Genomic DNA, 18,259 nt, shown 5'->3' with positions numbered 1-18,259 from the left:
TTCAATCCTGAGATGACCATCTTAGTCAGTCCCTACTGTCAGAGATAGCGGACATGTTAAGCTGGCTCTTTAAAAGAACCCAGATAAAATATACTCTGTGGAACTGTTATGAACTATTAGATTTCTTTTCAATCTGGCACTTTGAAATGAAGAGGCACGATTTAAAGATGGAATGTCTCAAATTTCTGCTGCAGATCCCCACTTGAATTTGGGAGAGGCATTTGAAAACGGATGCAATGAAATTCCCTACAAGCATCTCAGACATGACTGTGTGAATGGGGGAGTTAATCCTAGAAACATTTTTTTATCACTATGCTTCTCCTCTTGGATACTTGTCATAGCAGTCTTCCTGCCTGAACGGGCTCGTGGCAGAGAAAAAAACCCTTACTGCTATTGCTAATCTCAAGCATCGTGAACAGATCCTGTCTGGAGGAGGTCCTAAAGCCTCTGTGGGGCACCACTGGTGCTGTGCCTCTCACCCATGGCAGAAACAACCTGGTTCTTCAGAAGCAGAAGGGCATAGTACCTGCAAAAATGACTGGGTGAGCTGGAAAATTGTAACACTTGTCTTTTCACGGTGTCAGTCTCCAGTGACACTCCTCAATTAGCCACATGATCTAGTTAGCATGAAAGGAAATTATATACAAGAGATACAAAATATATTTGTATTGGAGGACCAAACCAAGACTGAACACCAACACCACGTAAGAATTCCCAAATATCACTGATTTTCAAAGGGGCATAATTTCACCCACTGGCAAGAAGAGAGTTTAAGTGATACAGGGGGACTTGCTGCCCTTCCTTGGTAGGAACTTGCACTCAGAAACACCAGTAAATTGCTGCAACAATCTGTGAAAGCTCTGCTAGTCACCCCAAAGACCACAAATTCTACTTAGAGAAATGCACATTCAAATCTAAGTATCCTCTGTGTAGACAGTCTGAAATGTGGCCACAGTTACTACATAAACAGTACAGGGACCCAAGCTCCACCAGGTGCTCAGGAATGCACTTCAGTGGGAATTGATGAAGTGCAAGACTTGCTACAAAAACTTTATAATTCCTTAAAATTTACACAGCAGAAAAGATGATCAAGCATGAAGAAAAAAAAGATTAATTAATTTTGTGTAGAATCCACCAGTGTACAGAATAACTTGGATATTAGGAAAGAGGTTCACCTGATTTCTAGTGGCATTGCTGTTGTTTTTGTTTTGGTAACATCTACCCAAGCAGAAAAAAATCCTCTAAAAATAGCATTTTCTCTTTTTATTTTTTTTAAACACAGCTCTTCTATAACAAATAGTAATAAAGATCTAGTTATAAAAAGGGATTAAAAATAGTTTGTAACTGACAACACACCATGTATCAAGTTTCAGTCTAGAGAAAATATTCATGGCTAAGTTAAAATAACTTAAAAGGGATGTTTTATAATATGAAATTGATGTTGTAATAAATATTCTTTTGTGTAATCCAAACTTTGATTAAATTCAAGGATTCCACTGTATTGCAAATGCAGGGAAACCAATTAAGGAATTTATTAACAGTAGCAATATCTCAAAAATAAATGCCACATTTTATTTAATGAAAAGTCTTGTCACTGAATATATGAAAGAAATACAGCATCTGTCACGTAGTAAAAAATATTTCATTTAAAACAATACTACAGTAAGGAGATATCTTCTTTGAACATAATGCAGGTAAATAGAGGATTACATTTCCCCATTTCAGAATTTACAAGAGGAAAAACAAAAACATGGCTATAGACGATGGTGCAGTAAAATTTATTTTCAGCAGAAAAGGAATGACCCATAACTCATGAGTGGCAGAGTCTCCAGTGAGTTATGGAGGTCATTCTTTCATGTGAGGAAATGAATTGCATTCATTATACCTTGCCCCACATCTATATGTTTTGTTATTAGCACACCAGATGGGATTTTAATTTGGTATTGCTTACTTGTTCATTTTTGCCCTTTGAAATAAGTATCAATGTGAACTGTGTTGGCAAAGGCACTGATAATCAAGCCTAGGCTTGATCCTGCACTTTACTCTCAGGTACTCCCTTAACTTGCAGGAGCAGCCTTGCTGCAGTGCTGTCTTCAGAATTCTTGGGCATGTGAAATACAGAACTATAGCTTGTAGAACTGGGCTTATGATCGTTCAGGAGAGAGAATACTTAGACATTCAGGAACATGCTTTAGATATGCAAAAGGCTGAATTTACCAGGAGTGAAACAATGGTCTGCTCTTTGTTGAATTTCTCTTGTTTGGCTTGTTCAACACAGCTGAATTTTCCTTGTGTATTCAGTGGGAGTAGGTTGGGGCCCTTAGAGGCTACTGCACTATAGGTTAGACATATATATAGACACTATACTATGGTAAATCCTACCTGAAAATGCCCTAAAATAGAATTACTGGTTTCTATTTGTGGGGCAGTCTACATTGCTCACTATCACGGAGAAATCAGAAATAAACTGCAATAACTGCACAAAGCAGTGCCTTCTTGAGCGGCAGAGAAGGACTCTGAGAAGCCCTTCAAGGGGTTTGTCCAAGAATTTCCCCCCTTTTACCAGTGAAAAAAGAAGGCACATGCTAACTTGGATGGTATCCCCATGACAAATGCAGTAGGAGCAAGCCTTGGATTATTCCTAATGTCAAGTTTCTCTTTTGTGTGTTTTTTTGCACAAATGAATGTTCCTGTGTCTGGAAGGGAGAGCAGACCAAACAGATCATGCACTGAACTTACCCTGTTCCCAGCCAGAGCCAGAGCAAAGCGGGGTGGGATGTGTGGAGACACCAGTGCTGTGGCCACTCACATCCAGCCCTTCACATGGAATTGCTCATTCCGTTTATTACCAAGAGTGTGGGCAAGGAAACAAACTTGGCTTAAAAACGCTGGATCACATCTCACATAGTTGCACCGCTGTGCTGACTGCTAAAAGGGCTCTGAAATTACGCCGTGAGAGGCACGGTCAGAGCATCTGTCGGTGGATGCCGGGCAGGCGGCTGGTGGCTGCTGGAGCAGCAGGGCCCCGCTCCCTGTCTGCTGGCCCCAGGGGGGGCACTTTAGCCGGGATGGAAGTGCCCGGTCCCACCGGCAGAGCAGCGGTGCTGCAAACCTGGCCTCGGAGCTCCACCTAGGGGTGCCACCGCCGGGGCTGGGGGCTCCCCGCCCCGGCAGCCTCGGCAGAAATCACTGTAATTCACACCCAGCGGCGCTGCCCGCCTTTGCCTGTGCTCATCAGAGTAAAATGCTTTTCCTCTGTCTAAAACTGGGAAAAAAATGCATGTCAAATTTGTAAAACCATAAAAACTACCTACACCCAGGCCTTACCACCGAATTTCCTTAGAGAGCATCACCAAACACCTGCTGAAACAATGTTCCTTCTGCGCAGCTGAGCAGCCTCATGCCCAGAGGAAGAGGTTCTCTCGTTGGGTCTTCCTTTCCTTTGTCTCATGATGCATGGTATAGCTTCACTATGCCTCCATCAACACTCACAGAAACACACCCACCCTGCTGGGACTGCCCAAGCACTAGAATGACATCTTCACCTGCTAGGGGAAGTCAGAGTCTCTTTTTCTTGCCCAACATGCAAAGTTCTGGCATCCGGGATCCGTGAGTTTTTTGTTGGTACATTTACAAGAATGAGCTAGTCAAACATGGGTTATTTCCTGCACTGAAGTCGCTGTGGGGTAGGGAGAGAGAGCAGTATGCTTGTTCTAGTGGTACTTTCAGCAGAATTTACTTTAAATTTCAGTAGAATTTACTTGTATGCTAAAGGAGCTACAGGTACTGCTGGAGATACATGCTAATAAAATCCCTAAGTGCTAACAATGTCCAGTGGAGACTCAAGATTCACTTAGATCACTATGCTGGAAGATAATTTTCAAATGTTTTGAGGCAATATCTTCTAAAACTATTTAGATTAAGCTGGATAAGGAGATAATAAATATCAACATAATAAATACTTTGGGATTCTAATCCTTGGTTTTGTACTTCTCAATTAGGAGTTTGAAATAAATGTCAAATCAAAGAGTTCCTAAAGAAAAACATTTCTTGAGATCAAGATCTGTAATAACAAGAGCACTCCAAGACTGCCATCTGTTTTCAATCACTTTAATGTGCCTATGATATCACTGTCACTAAAACACTATAAGGTCTTGGCAAATATGTGCTGCCTTAAGTTGAATAAATTCTGTCTGCTTTGCTATTGGAAATGAGTAGCATAATAACTAGAAAAGAAATTGAATGCTGGAAAATGTTTAGACAGGTTAGGCAGTGTGGCAGTGAAAGCTCTTGGGGGCTGTGTGGCTGGGTACTCACAGTTAACATGGCAAACATCAGCTGGCAGACGTTGAAAGCGTGCCTCCAGTTGTGATACAGGACCATTCGATAGTTCTTCCGCACTGTCAAAAGCCACCTACACAGCGTCTGAAATTCAAAGTGCAATTTGTAGCAGGGCTACTAAATGTGTACAAATGGACAGAGCAGTGCCAAGACAAAAGCAGCAGATATTTGCAGCACAGATGGTTACCTCGTAGTCAATTTTAAATTTCTGAACCATTCCAAGTTCCATGAACATCCGCAGGGCTGCAGTAATCATGGCATCCACATCGAGCGAGAAGTCATCAAAATGGATATCGTCAATGCCAAGCTCTGACACCAGAGGGATGTTTGCTGCCTGAAAATGCCAAAGGGAAATTTCTGATTCAAAACTTCCGTCCTTTTTTCCTTTTTTTTCACTCTTACAAGAAACAGACCGTACATCAGTTCTGACCTGCCGATACATTCCCTGCTTGATTCAAATGCTGAGCAGTAAAAGTCTTCATCTGAGAAACACAAACACGTCAAGCTAATAGAGTGTGGAAACAGTGGGAAGGAGAAGAACCTGGTATGAGCAGGAAATATGCTCACCATCCCAATTGGAGCCCTGATACAGCATTTAGACTGAAAGCTGACCACTTTACAGCCACTGCAGTAACACAATATATTCCAATGCAAATTACAGTGCTGTAATGCAAGAAACATCTGGATAGCCAGAAGCTGGGAGTTTTAATTGCTACCATTTACAAATGCAAAGTAAATATACTGCTCTGCAGAATTTCTTCATCCAAATGCCTTCACAATCATAAGCATACAAGTGCCCTTTGCTTTACACTGTTCACTATGCACACACAGAGCCAGAAGAAGAGGAAAACAAGACATGTCTAGCAGAAGTACACTCCAAAGTAAAATAAAAGAATTTTCAACATGCTGATTTTATAGTTAGTCAATAAAACAACAGCAAAAGCCATACATTTTGCTTTGTCTGTATAACAGGGACTTCTGTTTGTAAGAGCAGAATGAGCCGCTCTTGCACACACAAGCACAGGAATGTGTGCTGGCCTTGCTGATGTATTTAGTTGAACACAGAGATGTGCTGTGGCTTGCTCAGTGGCAGCACCTGCATGAGCCAGGTTAGGTGTGAAGCAGGAATGCTGGCCCTGAGATTGTGCTGTCCAGACCTTCAGCAATCTTACAAAACTTGTGACTTTTTTATCATTCAGTTATTCTTCAAAGACTTGGGGGATACTGGAGATGCACATTAATATTAAGTCTATGAACACACTCACTGGATAGAAATAAGACTCAATATAATTGTTTTTGGGGAAGAAACACATTTGTACAGCATACTCCTTAGCTCCTTAGTGAAAAACTTAAATAGCAAGCTGAAAGAGACGCACTTGATTCTTGAAATTGTTTATCAAACAATCTTTGCAAACCTACTGCTGCATTTTCGTTAACTTTGAAGTGGGATCTAATTAACACTTTCAGAATTTTTGGCCTTTTAAAGAAAAACAGATCTTTTCCTTGCTATTTTTTCTGGAAACCAACACTTTTATTAGCCTGTTGCAATTCAAGGTAGAACACTTGAAGCAGTTGCTCAACTATAATTGTTTTTCCATTTGTCAAACAGTGGAGAAAGAATATATTCCAAATCTATTACAAATTGAACAACAGGATATTAACAAAGCAAGTAAAAAAAATTTCTTCCCACGTCAGTCTGAAACTTTTAAATATTTATGAGGTTTTACATTCCTAAATTTAACAGGAGTGCCATAATCCAAAATAACTGCTGAATTAATAGCCAGGAGATAACATTTGTATAAAAGAACCATTTGCTTTACAACAGCAATAAAGGAAACAACAGAATTATGAGTGCAGAGCCTAATTTGAATAATGTTAAAAAAATGATATGTTGTGGGGCTGCAGCAGTATTCTGGCTGCACCTGGCATTGACTATCCTCAGCTTCTCAGGCTAGAAATGCAAAAGTCCAGGGTTTAGAGAAGAACATTCATTAAAACTTCATATTTTAAAATTAGAGAGATATATAAAAAATATTAGTAACACTGAATACTAAGACATATCCCTCCCTGAAATTTTGCAGCACTGCAGGAAAAATTTCAGTGGATTTCTTAAAATAAACAACAATGGCAACACTCCCTTTCAGGAAAACAGAAGTGATGAAAGTACCATGACAGCAAAAGGAAGGGGCAGGCAATTAAAATTCAAGTTACAGTGAAATTATCTTTTTTAAGCACCCCAGTGATTTACAATCCCTTAAAAGGCTGTGGGTTTTTGAACATTTAGAAGTTCAATTTCCTCTTCCTTAAAACAATTAAGAACATTTTACTCGGAAATCTTTTCACCCTGTGAATCTTCAATTTCAATGCTCTTTGTATCCTTGAGGAAAATTCATATGACTCTTCTGTGAGCTTATGGCAAGTTAAAGCCAGATGTGCGTCCTCTGGACACATTTCCATATGTCCAGTACTAACCCAGAAATTTGTCTTGAAGGGAATCAGGAACACAAGTTTGGCTGAACACATGGAAGGCAACTGGTCTTGCCTAATAAAATACAAACTCAGCAGTTGCCAGACTAGGAAAATATCATCAGTTGTAGGTAGCTTGAAAAAAAGGATGTCATGCCTCCAAAAAAGAGCATAAGGATAAGATCTGTGGTTACTCCATACTCAGGCATGCATGGAATAGGGTGGAATGAATACATAGGGGGAGGAAAAGCACCTTTGTACTCAGTTCAGGTGGGAGACAAGATTCTCCTTTCCTCATTGCTCTTTGCTACCACCTAAATTCTGTCACAGCCTGCTTCTTACTTGTGAACAGGTGAGAGACAAGGGACTGGTTGAGCCTTAGTTTCCATCAGCCATCACAAAAGGCCATATGTCATTAATGACCCTCTTACTGCAAAACACATGGAACATCAAAGTGGCTTTCACCATACAGTCACAATTCTGGCCACTATAGAAGACAGCCCATGGGAACAGAAAAATAACATTTTTGGTTCAGTATTAATAAGCCTTTGGGCTCCTGTGGATGAATAAAGCCTAAGAAGGAAAATGCTTACTAAATGATTTTGCACTAACTCATCTAATAGCATATTCTTCACAATCTTCTGTATCAATATTTGATAATGTGATAAAATTGGATGTAAAGAAACTGGCGAGTTCTTCCCAAAGCATTCTTCCTTTGTAAAATGTGCACAACCATGGACAACCAGTCCAGCTAAAAACAGAAAACACTGACATCCTACTTTGCCATGTCATCTTAAAATTTCTCTACTTTGGTTTTAGTACCTGTGTGGATAAGACATCAGTGCATATTATGCAAGGACAGTATTTTGAAACATACTGATAAGCATATTAGTATGGCTTTGTTTAAGAAAAAGGTACATTCTGCCATTTGACATACTCAGCTTCCTTCCTATGTGGTACCAGAACTATTCTGTAACAGCAACTTCCGCTTACTGAATGCAGTCCACCATTTGGATAGCCTTATTTACAGTGGCATGTGGAATGATCAGCAAGATTTCCTCATCAGAAAATACTGCCTGACTGATGGAAAGAAGTAAAAAGGAACTTGATTATATTTAACACCTATAAAGCTATCTCATGCAATATATATTCCAATGTAGCACAATAACCTGGCAAAATAATGTGGTGTACATCTTAAAATCCCAGGGGCACTGTTAGAGTCCAGAGTCCACGTACTATTCGAATAGCAGGTCAGGATCTGACCTCATGTACACTCTGGAGTGAAACTGCAGCTCCAGACAACACGACACACAGAGAAGAAATAAAATTGCCTTTTCAAGTACCTCTTCATCGCAAATCTCTCTCAAAAGATTAGGATCTGAAAAACCTTAGAGGATGATCATCAAAAGCTGAAGAGAAAGTATCAAAGTGAAGAATATTTAAATGTGATGCCTTCATTATCTCTCACATAATCTTCTATGATTCCATGAAGCCATTTTGAAGACATAATTTTCTGATGGCAAAGATTTTTATTTGTGAAAGGTTCTTTTCATATATAAAGGCCTCTAAAATACTTGCTTATATTTATAGCTGCAGGCAGGCACCTTTTAAAATATATCTTTATAGTCAGTTATTAACACCAGTGGACAGATTTTGTACTTCTTCATAACCATGGAAGACCAAAGCCTGTTACATTCCAGTCTGACACATTTACTCTCTCCAAAAGAGAAAGAATCAAATGTTGCAGCTCCAGCATGTTTAATGCCCAGAGCAAACTGGCTTTTAAAGGCCTCCATCTGTTTCTGGAGGCTGTGGATAGCAACTCTTTGCCCTTCACAAAGCTGAGTTAGAACCTCTTTTCAAATGACTAACTGAAGTAGAGGCAGGATAGTGGCATTAAAAGGGAATTTTACAAAATTTACAGTAAAGGGGAATGGGTATGGAAATGACTGATGTGTATTTTCCTCTTGATTTTAACAATTTTTTTAACATGATTATCACAGAAGCATTGCTCTGCCTTCAGTAGTGAAATCACCCAGAAACATGTTTAGTTTGGGAGAGCTTTTGAGACCAACCAGTCCTATGCCTCTGCCCAAGGAAACCTCATGCTGCCATATAAACACACTTTGGAGCTGTCAGCTCTACCAGACTCCTTCGATGTTCCAGTCTCTGTGAATGTCTTATATCTGAGCAGTTGTTGGATGAAAGGCAGGGTGGAACAGGATTTGTGTATTTTATACCTCCTCAGATTAACCCTACATAAACAGAAGGTTGCAGTTGTGAGATCAAAAGTCCAAACTCTGCCCCAGGTCCCACAGTAGGTGTCTGAACCCTTTGCTGGAAAAGGTCATTCCTTGATTTAGTCAGTTTTACATCTGTAAACCAAGAATAATGCAGTACATGCATCCAGCTTCAAAATCTGCAGCTGAAGCATGTATGTGTATGTAGTGCAACTGCTCCACCTTTGAATGGCAAACTAACAGCTTAACATGTACTTTAGACATGAAATGTAGAACAAAGAAAGTTGCATTTAGACTAGTTTCAAAAAGTTGTGTTTGACCATTTACCAAATACAACTACTGCTTAGTATGATGCTGGTATTTCTTTTAATTAAAAGAGAAACTTCACAGCATTAAGAAAGCTATTTAGTCTGCTTCTATCAGAACAAGAAAAGTAGACATTAAGCAATATATAACTATCAAATATAGAATTTAGGATTTTTTTTTATTATCATGCAGTGTGGACTTAGGACAAAAGTATGGTATTTACTTTCTGCTTTGAGGATCAAACTGTATGTGCCTGAGGAAAGGATTTGTCTTATAATTTTCATTTTAAAAGGGCAAAGGAAGGTATGTCATTGTCACAGTGTTAAACGTGCTATTTAAAAAGCTAGCCCCAGAACTATAGCTAAAAACAGAAAGCATTTTGAATATTTCTAATCAATCAATCCTATCTGAACATACTGCTTTCTGAAATTGGGACCCATCAAAAAGAAATAATACATTTCAGAGATAAAAATGACATATAAAATTTTGTTATAAACTATAATAGGTGCAAAAAACGTTATTTTATGTTACTAAAAACCGATCCTTGATGCTAGGGTTGTTTCCTAGTAGACAGAAACAAAATATATGGCAGTCAATAAAAGGAACAAGAAATTTTGATTTTAAAAGAACAGAGGCATAAAATAAAAAAAATTAATGGTCTAGGCATCTATTATTCTTAAGGCCAAAGTCCATAACCACAGCAGCCCAGGACTGGAGTTTTACAGGGCATGCACATTGGACACAATGATCTCCCAAGGCGCGCTGGGGAGTGTTCACGTCCTTTTGGCTGATGGTGATTAGGAAAGAACCAGTGTGTCACATACTGCAGGCTAGCAACTGTCGAGTTTTTATGGCCATCAGTGCAGATGAGAAGTTTGTACAAAAGGGTCTATTCAGTCTCTGTTTCAGAATTTCAAACAAACACAAGCACCAAACCTAGGGCAACTATTTCTCTGTACTACAAAAGTGTCAGGCTGCCATTTCCCACAAAGCTTTACTTGGTTTTGGTGGCAAAAAGTCAGCTTTGTTACTCCCATGAAGAGCAGAATGGGTAATTTGGACTAGCCCTCCCCCTTAAGCCTGTAAATTTGGGAGGGTGAGAAAAGTGGGATACAACATAGCCTTTTCCTACCCAGAAAGTGGAGGAAAAGTTCTGGCTCCTTCCTTGAAGACTTAGAAGAGGAAAAACATGATTAAGAGTGGAAGGAGCACAGACAGGTTTCTTCTCATGGTGGACGTAACGTGAAGGCATAGGGGGAAGCTCACACATTTGGTGAAAAGAGCCCAAAATGTGCTCTGCAACTTTCAATTTGGCACATGGTGGAAGAGAGCATGTGAAAGAAGTGAAGGGGTTGCCAAGATCAGACACTGAAAAAAACCCCGAAGCCGGAACCTCAGAAATCCCACCAGAGCCACAATGTGCACTGGTATCACACTATTTTTGTGATCCCAGCACACTGCAGCAGCTCTCAGTGCACCAAAGCCAACATGCAGGACCACCAGTCCTGTGTCACCCCAGGGCCATGGTGGTGCTGCAGGGGCACAATGGTGCTGGATGGGATTTCCTGGGAGCCACTGAAATTTTCTTTCCAAGCAGCTGTGACAAATCAGGCTGGCAGTGCAGTGACTGGTGGGGAAAGTTATGCAAATGTATGAGTGGGTTACTGCTCCACTGGGGAGAAAGTCCTATTTCAGACCTGCTAGAGTGACAGCTATAGCAGAATACTGTCAGGTGGACAATAAATAATATTGACAATACCTTCAACATTACTTCGTACGTTTACAGGAATGCTACTGAGAACATTTCTGTGATTCTCCTGAAAGTCTGCTTTTGTCTTTTTGTCCTTACTTTTTGCCAAGTTCTGATTGCAGGTTTAAAAGAAATCCAGCCATCCTATTCTGAACCCATAAATCATTCCCTAGGGGCACTCAGGAGTGCCCAAAAGAGCTTTCTCCCCAAACCAGAGATTCATCTCACTACATCTTCACAAGCCAAGGCTTACCCCATGTGGGACTTCTGCAGGGCAGGCTCCTCTCTGGCCCAGCTCCTCTCCCCAGAGCAGAACGTACATCCTGCACTGCCCCCTTCATCCACAAAGCTCCCCAGCAGAGAAAGCCTAAGCACCTAGGTGCCTAAGCACCCTGCACTGCAGCACGGCCTCTGGTTCATGCACAACTCACAGCCTCAGCACCACAAGCTTTTTGACAAAATCCAAAATGTACAGATCCCATTCTTTCAAAAAAAAAAACCAAACCAAATAATAGGCTCTTAAATCTTAATTTAGCTCCTTATTTACTACCCACATACTACTAGCTTTATAATTTTTCTCTAAACTAAGGTTTATGGTTGCTTTCGTATATCACTACTTTGAGGTAAAAGGCTGCAACACTGACATAAACACTTGTTTCTTGACAGTCATGTTCTGAATACATGTATACTCTTTTGCTGCTTGTATCTTTTCCTTACCACTCCTCACAGCAACAGGTTTCCTTCGGGGAAGGTAGAGGTAGCACAAGTAGCTACTGGAATCAACTTAACAATAGAGTTTATGAAGGCCATAGATAGGAATAGATTTTTTGTTATTTTTGGGGTGGGGTTTTTGTGTGCCCGGAGCTTGTTGCAGGCATAGAACACACACAGCTGTGTGGCAGCAGAGGAAGCAGGGTAGGTGGGTTAGGCAGGCTGTTGTACACACAGGCAGATTACGATGGGGTGTGTGTACTACAGTCTATTTCTCATACATGTAAAGTGTTTGCAGTTTAAACTGGAAAGACTAAGCCCGCAGAACTACTGACAACATTTCTCTTAGAAGCTGTTTACTCTGCCAGGGGTTTTGCCCAGACTAAACCAATAGCAGACACCACCCAGAGCAGCCAATGAAACAGTGTAATAAATAACCTATACAAGATTGCAATTACAAATATTTTTGTACATAATATAGTCTGGATAATGTTTTGCTTGGATGACCTAGGCCCATACATCCCAAATTGATCTAGAAAGCAAGTGTGCATCCAGGGAATTATTTTCTTTCAAATAATGCCAGAGCCTAAGTTAATACTGCATAGAAGCATGGTCACTTACATGCTCATGTGTGGGACAGCCCTTTCAGCGCAGCCTTATTCTCACCAGCTGATGGAGGAATGAAAAAGAAAAAAATTTGCAGGATACAACATGGCTGAACCTGTAAGGATATTTCTCTCCAGTCTCTCAGTGGCATGTGCAAGAAAGGCATGCTGCCTTGTGCTGGGAACATATTCTGCCACATGCACACACACAAACATTATGATGGTGTGAAATTGCACTGGCATTACATTTTCACAGGATTTTACGGCTGAACAGAAATGCTGCTTGGCGACCAGCCTTAAAGTGGAGCAAGGATGGCACCCAGTGGCCAAACAGATTCATCTCAGAAAAACGTCTCCCATTCTTCACTTTGGAGAGTTTTACTTATAAAAAGGTTCTAGCTCTAATATCAACTTATTGGAAACGTCAAAAGCTTTTAAAGGACACTGCCTTCTTCCTTTGGGGAACATTTATCGCTGTAAAATATTTTTTTAAAAAGCCTGTAGAAATCTTGCCGTTAATAATTTAAAATCAATACAAGCAAGCATTTATGACAAACAACTGCTTGCAGCTGGAACACTGCATAGAGGCAGAAATAAACAAAGAAAAATATTTTTTCCATTTGTAGGGTATATGCTAAGAAAAACAATAATTCCTGTTTTAAATTTAGTACAACTAAGTTTTTAATTTTAAAATTAACATTGATAATATTAATTATTTAATTTAAAAATTAATATTGATAACATCAATGCCAAATAGAAAGTTTCTATCTGTATAAATTTTGGTGCAAAGCACCTTTTTTTTTCAACCACAAAATTCCTACTTACAATTCTCAGCCTGCTGGGACTACACAAGAAATCAAGCACAGATAAATAAGGAATAATTTAAAATGTGAAGTATTATGCCATTTTTATAGATTTCTTTGAAAATTTCTTTCCTCCATGAGATAAAATAAACACTAAAATTATCTTTCTGGAGCAGTTGGGAATGCAGGTCTCAGAAGAGTGGGCTGTGACATACAGGGCCAGCCCAAGGGATGTCTCATCAGCTGTGTGGGGAATAATTTGCTCCTTGTTGGTGGCAAAAGAACCATGGTAAAGTCACACTGAAGAACTCCTAAATTACCATCTTTCACTGAAGTACCTCAGAGTTTTAAATTATGCTGGCCCACTTCCAGTACATGAGTCTGCTAGATAAATTTTTCTTCCTGTTTGAAAATTTTTCCTAATACAAATTCCTAAGTCTGTCACTGACTGAAGTACACTGCTTTATTATTTGACAAGTGTTAATATTTTTTCCTTTTTTAATCATCCATCAGATACCCCTGTGGCTTGCATGGCAGTTTAAATGCATTCCATGCCTTATCATTTTTGCATGGTTGCTGGCTAAATAGTGTAGCAATGCTGAATTCTGTTTATTCCTTGATGTTTTCCATCTGACAAGGGATTCTTATGGAGCATGATGACCGATCAGATTGAAGGACAGACAACAGGTCTGTTGGGTACTAAATCATCTTCACTTGGGAGCAATGTTGTGTTCCAACAATTGCTTTTTCGAACTTGTTTTTCTAAGCATTATCAAGACCTGGACCAGTTAGGGGTTTGTGTATGGAAACAGATGCAAGAAACACAAGATTTCCCACGTGAATAACAAAAATCCAGTATCTGAGAGCAGCACAGTAGCAACAGGCGTTTTTTAGTATGGACAACTTAATAATCCAAGTGTTTTATTACTTCTCTGCTGAAAATGTCTGTTGTTTAAGTATCACTGTATTACTGTGCATAATTACTAAGAAACTGAAAAACAGCCACTATTAAAGGCAGTAAGTCAGTAATATTTTTCAACTACTTGGAATGTTTTTATTTTAGTACTGTAAATATTAGAGTGTAGCAGAAATAATTAGGGTTATCTAGATCAATTGAAATCTACTTTAGCTTTAGAGAAGAAGGCTTTTTAAAGCAACTAGTACAAAGACTGTTTTGATCATGCACATACTTTAATTTTCTGTTATTTTAATTGATTAAAGTGTATTATTTTTAAGGTATTTAATGAGGAGATTTAAGCTTTTATCTAACTATGAAGTAGCTGATCTTGGAAAGAATAATTTATTTTTTAATATTTCTACTTACTGTGTGTTTGCAGTTAGAATATAAATGTTGATTTTTCACTTCTTTTTTAAATCATAGCCCTTAAGATCCCTTCTTTTTAACCTACAGCATAAATATATCCAAAGATTATTCTGCATAGCATAAACGTGCTGGAATAAATATATTTTGCTTTTGCATATTAAAAAAATTCCACAAAAATTCCTCATTGACTTCTGCAATGTTCTTGCCCTGAAGCAATCCAGACCAGAATCTATTCCTTGCTGAAAGAAGCCTATCTCTTTAAAAAATTCATTTAATGACTTGTGCTAAACTCATAAATTAACAGAAAAAGTTGTCTGGGCATGGGTATATGATTAAATTGTGGGCTTTATCTAGCTTCCAGGCCCCAGGCTTCTTTCTTAACTTGGCCTTAACTCTCCTAAATCATATACAGTTTTTCTTCAAGATAAAGATTTATCTTAAAAGAGGATTTACTTATCCCCTACACTAGAAAATAAACTACTTTTATGCAGGCTTATCATATAAATGCAATACAGTTGCATCACACAAATTTGTTGCAGTCCTAAAGTAGAATTGTCGAAACCTTTCACAGATGTTTTAATATTTCTGTGCCCTCTTTGCAAATGGGAAACCAAACCATGAAGTAGTGCCCTGCCCTGCTCAGATGATTTGGCAACACAGGGACAAGGAACTTGCCCAGTTAAACTGCAAATCTTCAGAGGGTGGATCTGTCCTCACAACCACTGCAGCCTCCCTTGGACCCCTCCAGAGCCAACAGGCAGGGCTGGCTGCATCCAAGAGGGCAGCACAGTGCTGGAGCCTCACCAGGCTAAAGCACTCCTTGTGAACCTTCCCTCCACAACATCCTAGAAAATTCATATTCCATTTGCCCTGGAGGAAAGGTAGTATTTTCCTGTAGGAGCTCTATGTTTTCACCTGAAATAATAAATATGGCCATTTTAGAAATTTTACAAGAGGAATCCCCTCTGTGACATTTTGCAGCAGTGTAATCTCGATTCCCTATGAAGTCAATAAACTCAAATGCTGAAATTTTAATAAAACTGAATGTTTAAGTTTCTGAAACCAAATTCAGAATTCCCACTATCTTTTTCAATTACTATTCCTTGAATTAGGGTAGGCACAGTAGTATGGCACCAGTCTAGCAGGACAGCTCCAGCAGTAACTCCTGAAAGGTGCCTCTCATGTCTGTGACATGCAGAATTCATCCAACAATCTTTATTTCTCATAAAACACTTCCTGAAAGAAAATAAGCAAAAACCCTCAGGTAATATTATTTGAACTGAAAAAAACATACCCCCCTGGTGTGCTCCTTTCTGCTTTGGTGAGCTGCACATTGGAGTTCCCTGACCCAGAGAAGATCAGTCTCAATTTGTCTTTTCCTTCTTCCAATTCCTCATTTTAACACATTTAACTCTATCTACACTGATAGGCCATGTAGTTTAACTACAAGTTTGCTGAAGAGAGATTTTTAATTAGATTATAATCTCCACCCTAATTTCATTTGATGTCTCTAAATCCAGACATTTTATGAGAAAACACCATGAACAATCTTTCCCTACTCCACTTCTCCAAGCCATTCCCTGTTCACTGAAATTGGAAAAAAATGGAACTACAGAGCACTTGTCTGAAGTCAGATGACAGCCTCACCTTTCAGAATCTAGTATAAACACTCAGTATTTTATTTTATCATTGTTTATAATTTTCAGTGTAACACATTGCAAATGTGTTCTTGACTTCTTGTTTCCATGACAACTGAAGACATGGGCACATGTCAAAGCGTACTAAATAATGTAATACAAAGAAGACCTTGGTTTGATGAACTATGAAACTCTTAACACAGTGCTTTAGTTCTTGTCTTACGTGGGCAGTGGATGTGGAAAAGCAGAGAAATTAACTGTGTTTTACATCTTGTGATCATGTACCTTTCTCAAAAGGGGAAAAGGGAACACAATTCAATATTAACACTTAAGCCCTGGTTACTCTCAAATTTTTTCTTTATTTTTTTTCCTATTGTTGCTATTCTCAGTGGAACCTGAGCAGCTGGAATAGCACTATGGAAAAGCTCAGTGCCAGCCAAAGAGAAGTGAGTGTGAGCAGCCTTGGAGGCCAATCTGGCAAATCCTGCAGCGTGTGAAGAGCTTTGTGTTTCCCCACACATGAAGGGAAACACAGGGTACCAAACTGATTGACACAGCAGTGCCATAAAAAGCAACAATGCATAACCCCCTGAATTCTCTGTCAATGTTTCATACATGCTCCAAAACCAAGGCCAGATTGCCTTTCTGAAGTTTAGTTACTGAGGAAGACTATGAAGTAATTATTTTAAACTACTAAAATTATTTAATTACAAGCGTATAAAAAAGTAGTAAAAGTAGTTCTAAAGTGAAAGATGACATCACAGCAGAGAATAACATAGCCAAGGAATGCTTTCTCTATTGTTTCAAATATTGAAGATAAAACCAGTACAAAAATTTCATTTGTTCTCATTGTGCTACCCATTGTTATACATTTAAGGGTGCATAAGGCACGAATAACAAATGTTAAATCATACATAACTCACTCCAAGTATCAAAATCACATAGATCCATCATCTTTTGTGGATTCAACCATTTACATTGTCATATACAGTAGCAGTCTTAAAAGTTGTTTCTTTTTTTTTTTTTTTGGTTAAAACTTTTTTCATCATTCTGTAGTTAAAGGAGTGTTTTAAGAAAGACGCAAAAACCTCCCTATGTGAAGGTAGATATTAAATAGCCACATGTCAAGAAGGCTACAAAACTGAGAAATGCAGAAATTGTTATTGTTATTCATGCTACATTTTGAACTGAAGATTCTCTAAAGCAGGTGATACATTATTTTCCATTGTGCATCTCTCCTGTGTGCTGTTTGACCTAAAAAAGGGAATCTCTCCCAGGGCTATAAATAATGCATCATAGTCATTAAATATTGATCTGGCTTATGCCATTGACAGCTGCGCAATTAGGCTTGCTTCTTAAAAATAGCTTCTTGTACATTTCCCATAATAGGACAGCGTTTACATATTCTCTTTGGAAACTACATTGGTGAAATTTAAAGGAGGTGTGTGTTTGTGGGGCTGCTTGCTAAGTCATGGGACTTGTTCATCACTGTCTCATAAATCAGTAACTCTTGCTATAAATATCCTGTCCTGAACACAATTCTCTGTTCTTTACTCATGTATCTATATTTGTCTAACACATAACTATATTTAGGCTTGCAGAACTTGAATTTCAGTAAGAGAAAACCTGGCACAGGCTTGCTATAGGCTGCTACAGAATAGCTTCAATCTCAGATTAATCAGATCTCAAGTGCTTTGTCTATTCCAATGACACAAATGTTTATAGCACTAGCACTAGTACACAACAGAAATGACAGAATAGTCTTTTAAGTCTAAAATACAAGGGAGAAGTAAGTTGCCACAGTTTTTAAAATCACAGCTATTTCTAACTTCTTCTAAGTTCTTATGCATTAATTAATAAAATTGATATTGATGTGGATATGATTCAATGGTGCATTGCTTTAGCTTATCCTGCCAAAATTCAGTTTGAATTTAGCATAGTTATGTAGATGCAAGAGAGGAGAAGCATTGTGATAAACCAGGCTGAAGACTTCAGACATTCTCAGAAAAAAATTGCACTCTAGGTGATGTTTTTTTTGTTTTGCTTGCAAATGCCCATGAAAAGTAAAGTTTAGTT

General features: G+C 38.8%; 1 protein-coding gene across 1 annotated transcript in view; it reads right to left on the bottom strand.

Moving 5' to 3' along the window:
* PDE11A (phosphodiesterase 11A) overlaps positions 1 to 18,259 on the bottom strand; it is a 103,985-nt gene that overhangs the window by 28,797 nt on the left and 56,929 nt on the right. The window contains exons 11-12 of the mRNA XM_066553272.1: positions 4,529 to 4,675; positions 4,318 to 4,425 (exon numbers count right to left, since the gene is read on the bottom strand). Coding sequence (XP_066409369.1) covers positions 4,318 to 4,425; positions 4,529 to 4,675 — 255 coding nt within the window. The remainder of the gene's footprint in view (positions 1 to 4,317; positions 4,426 to 4,528; positions 4,676 to 18,259) is intronic.

This window comes from Molothrus aeneus, chromosome 7 (genome assembly GCF_037042795.1).
Source record: "Molothrus aeneus isolate 106 chromosome 7, BPBGC_Maene_1.0, whole genome shotgun sequence".
NCBI classification, from domain to species: Eukaryota; Metazoa; Chordata; class Aves; order Passeriformes; family Icteridae; genus Molothrus; species Molothrus aeneus.
The sequence above is the reverse complement of the archived record's forward strand: the minus strand, read 5'-3'. Positions and strand labels throughout refer to the sequence as shown.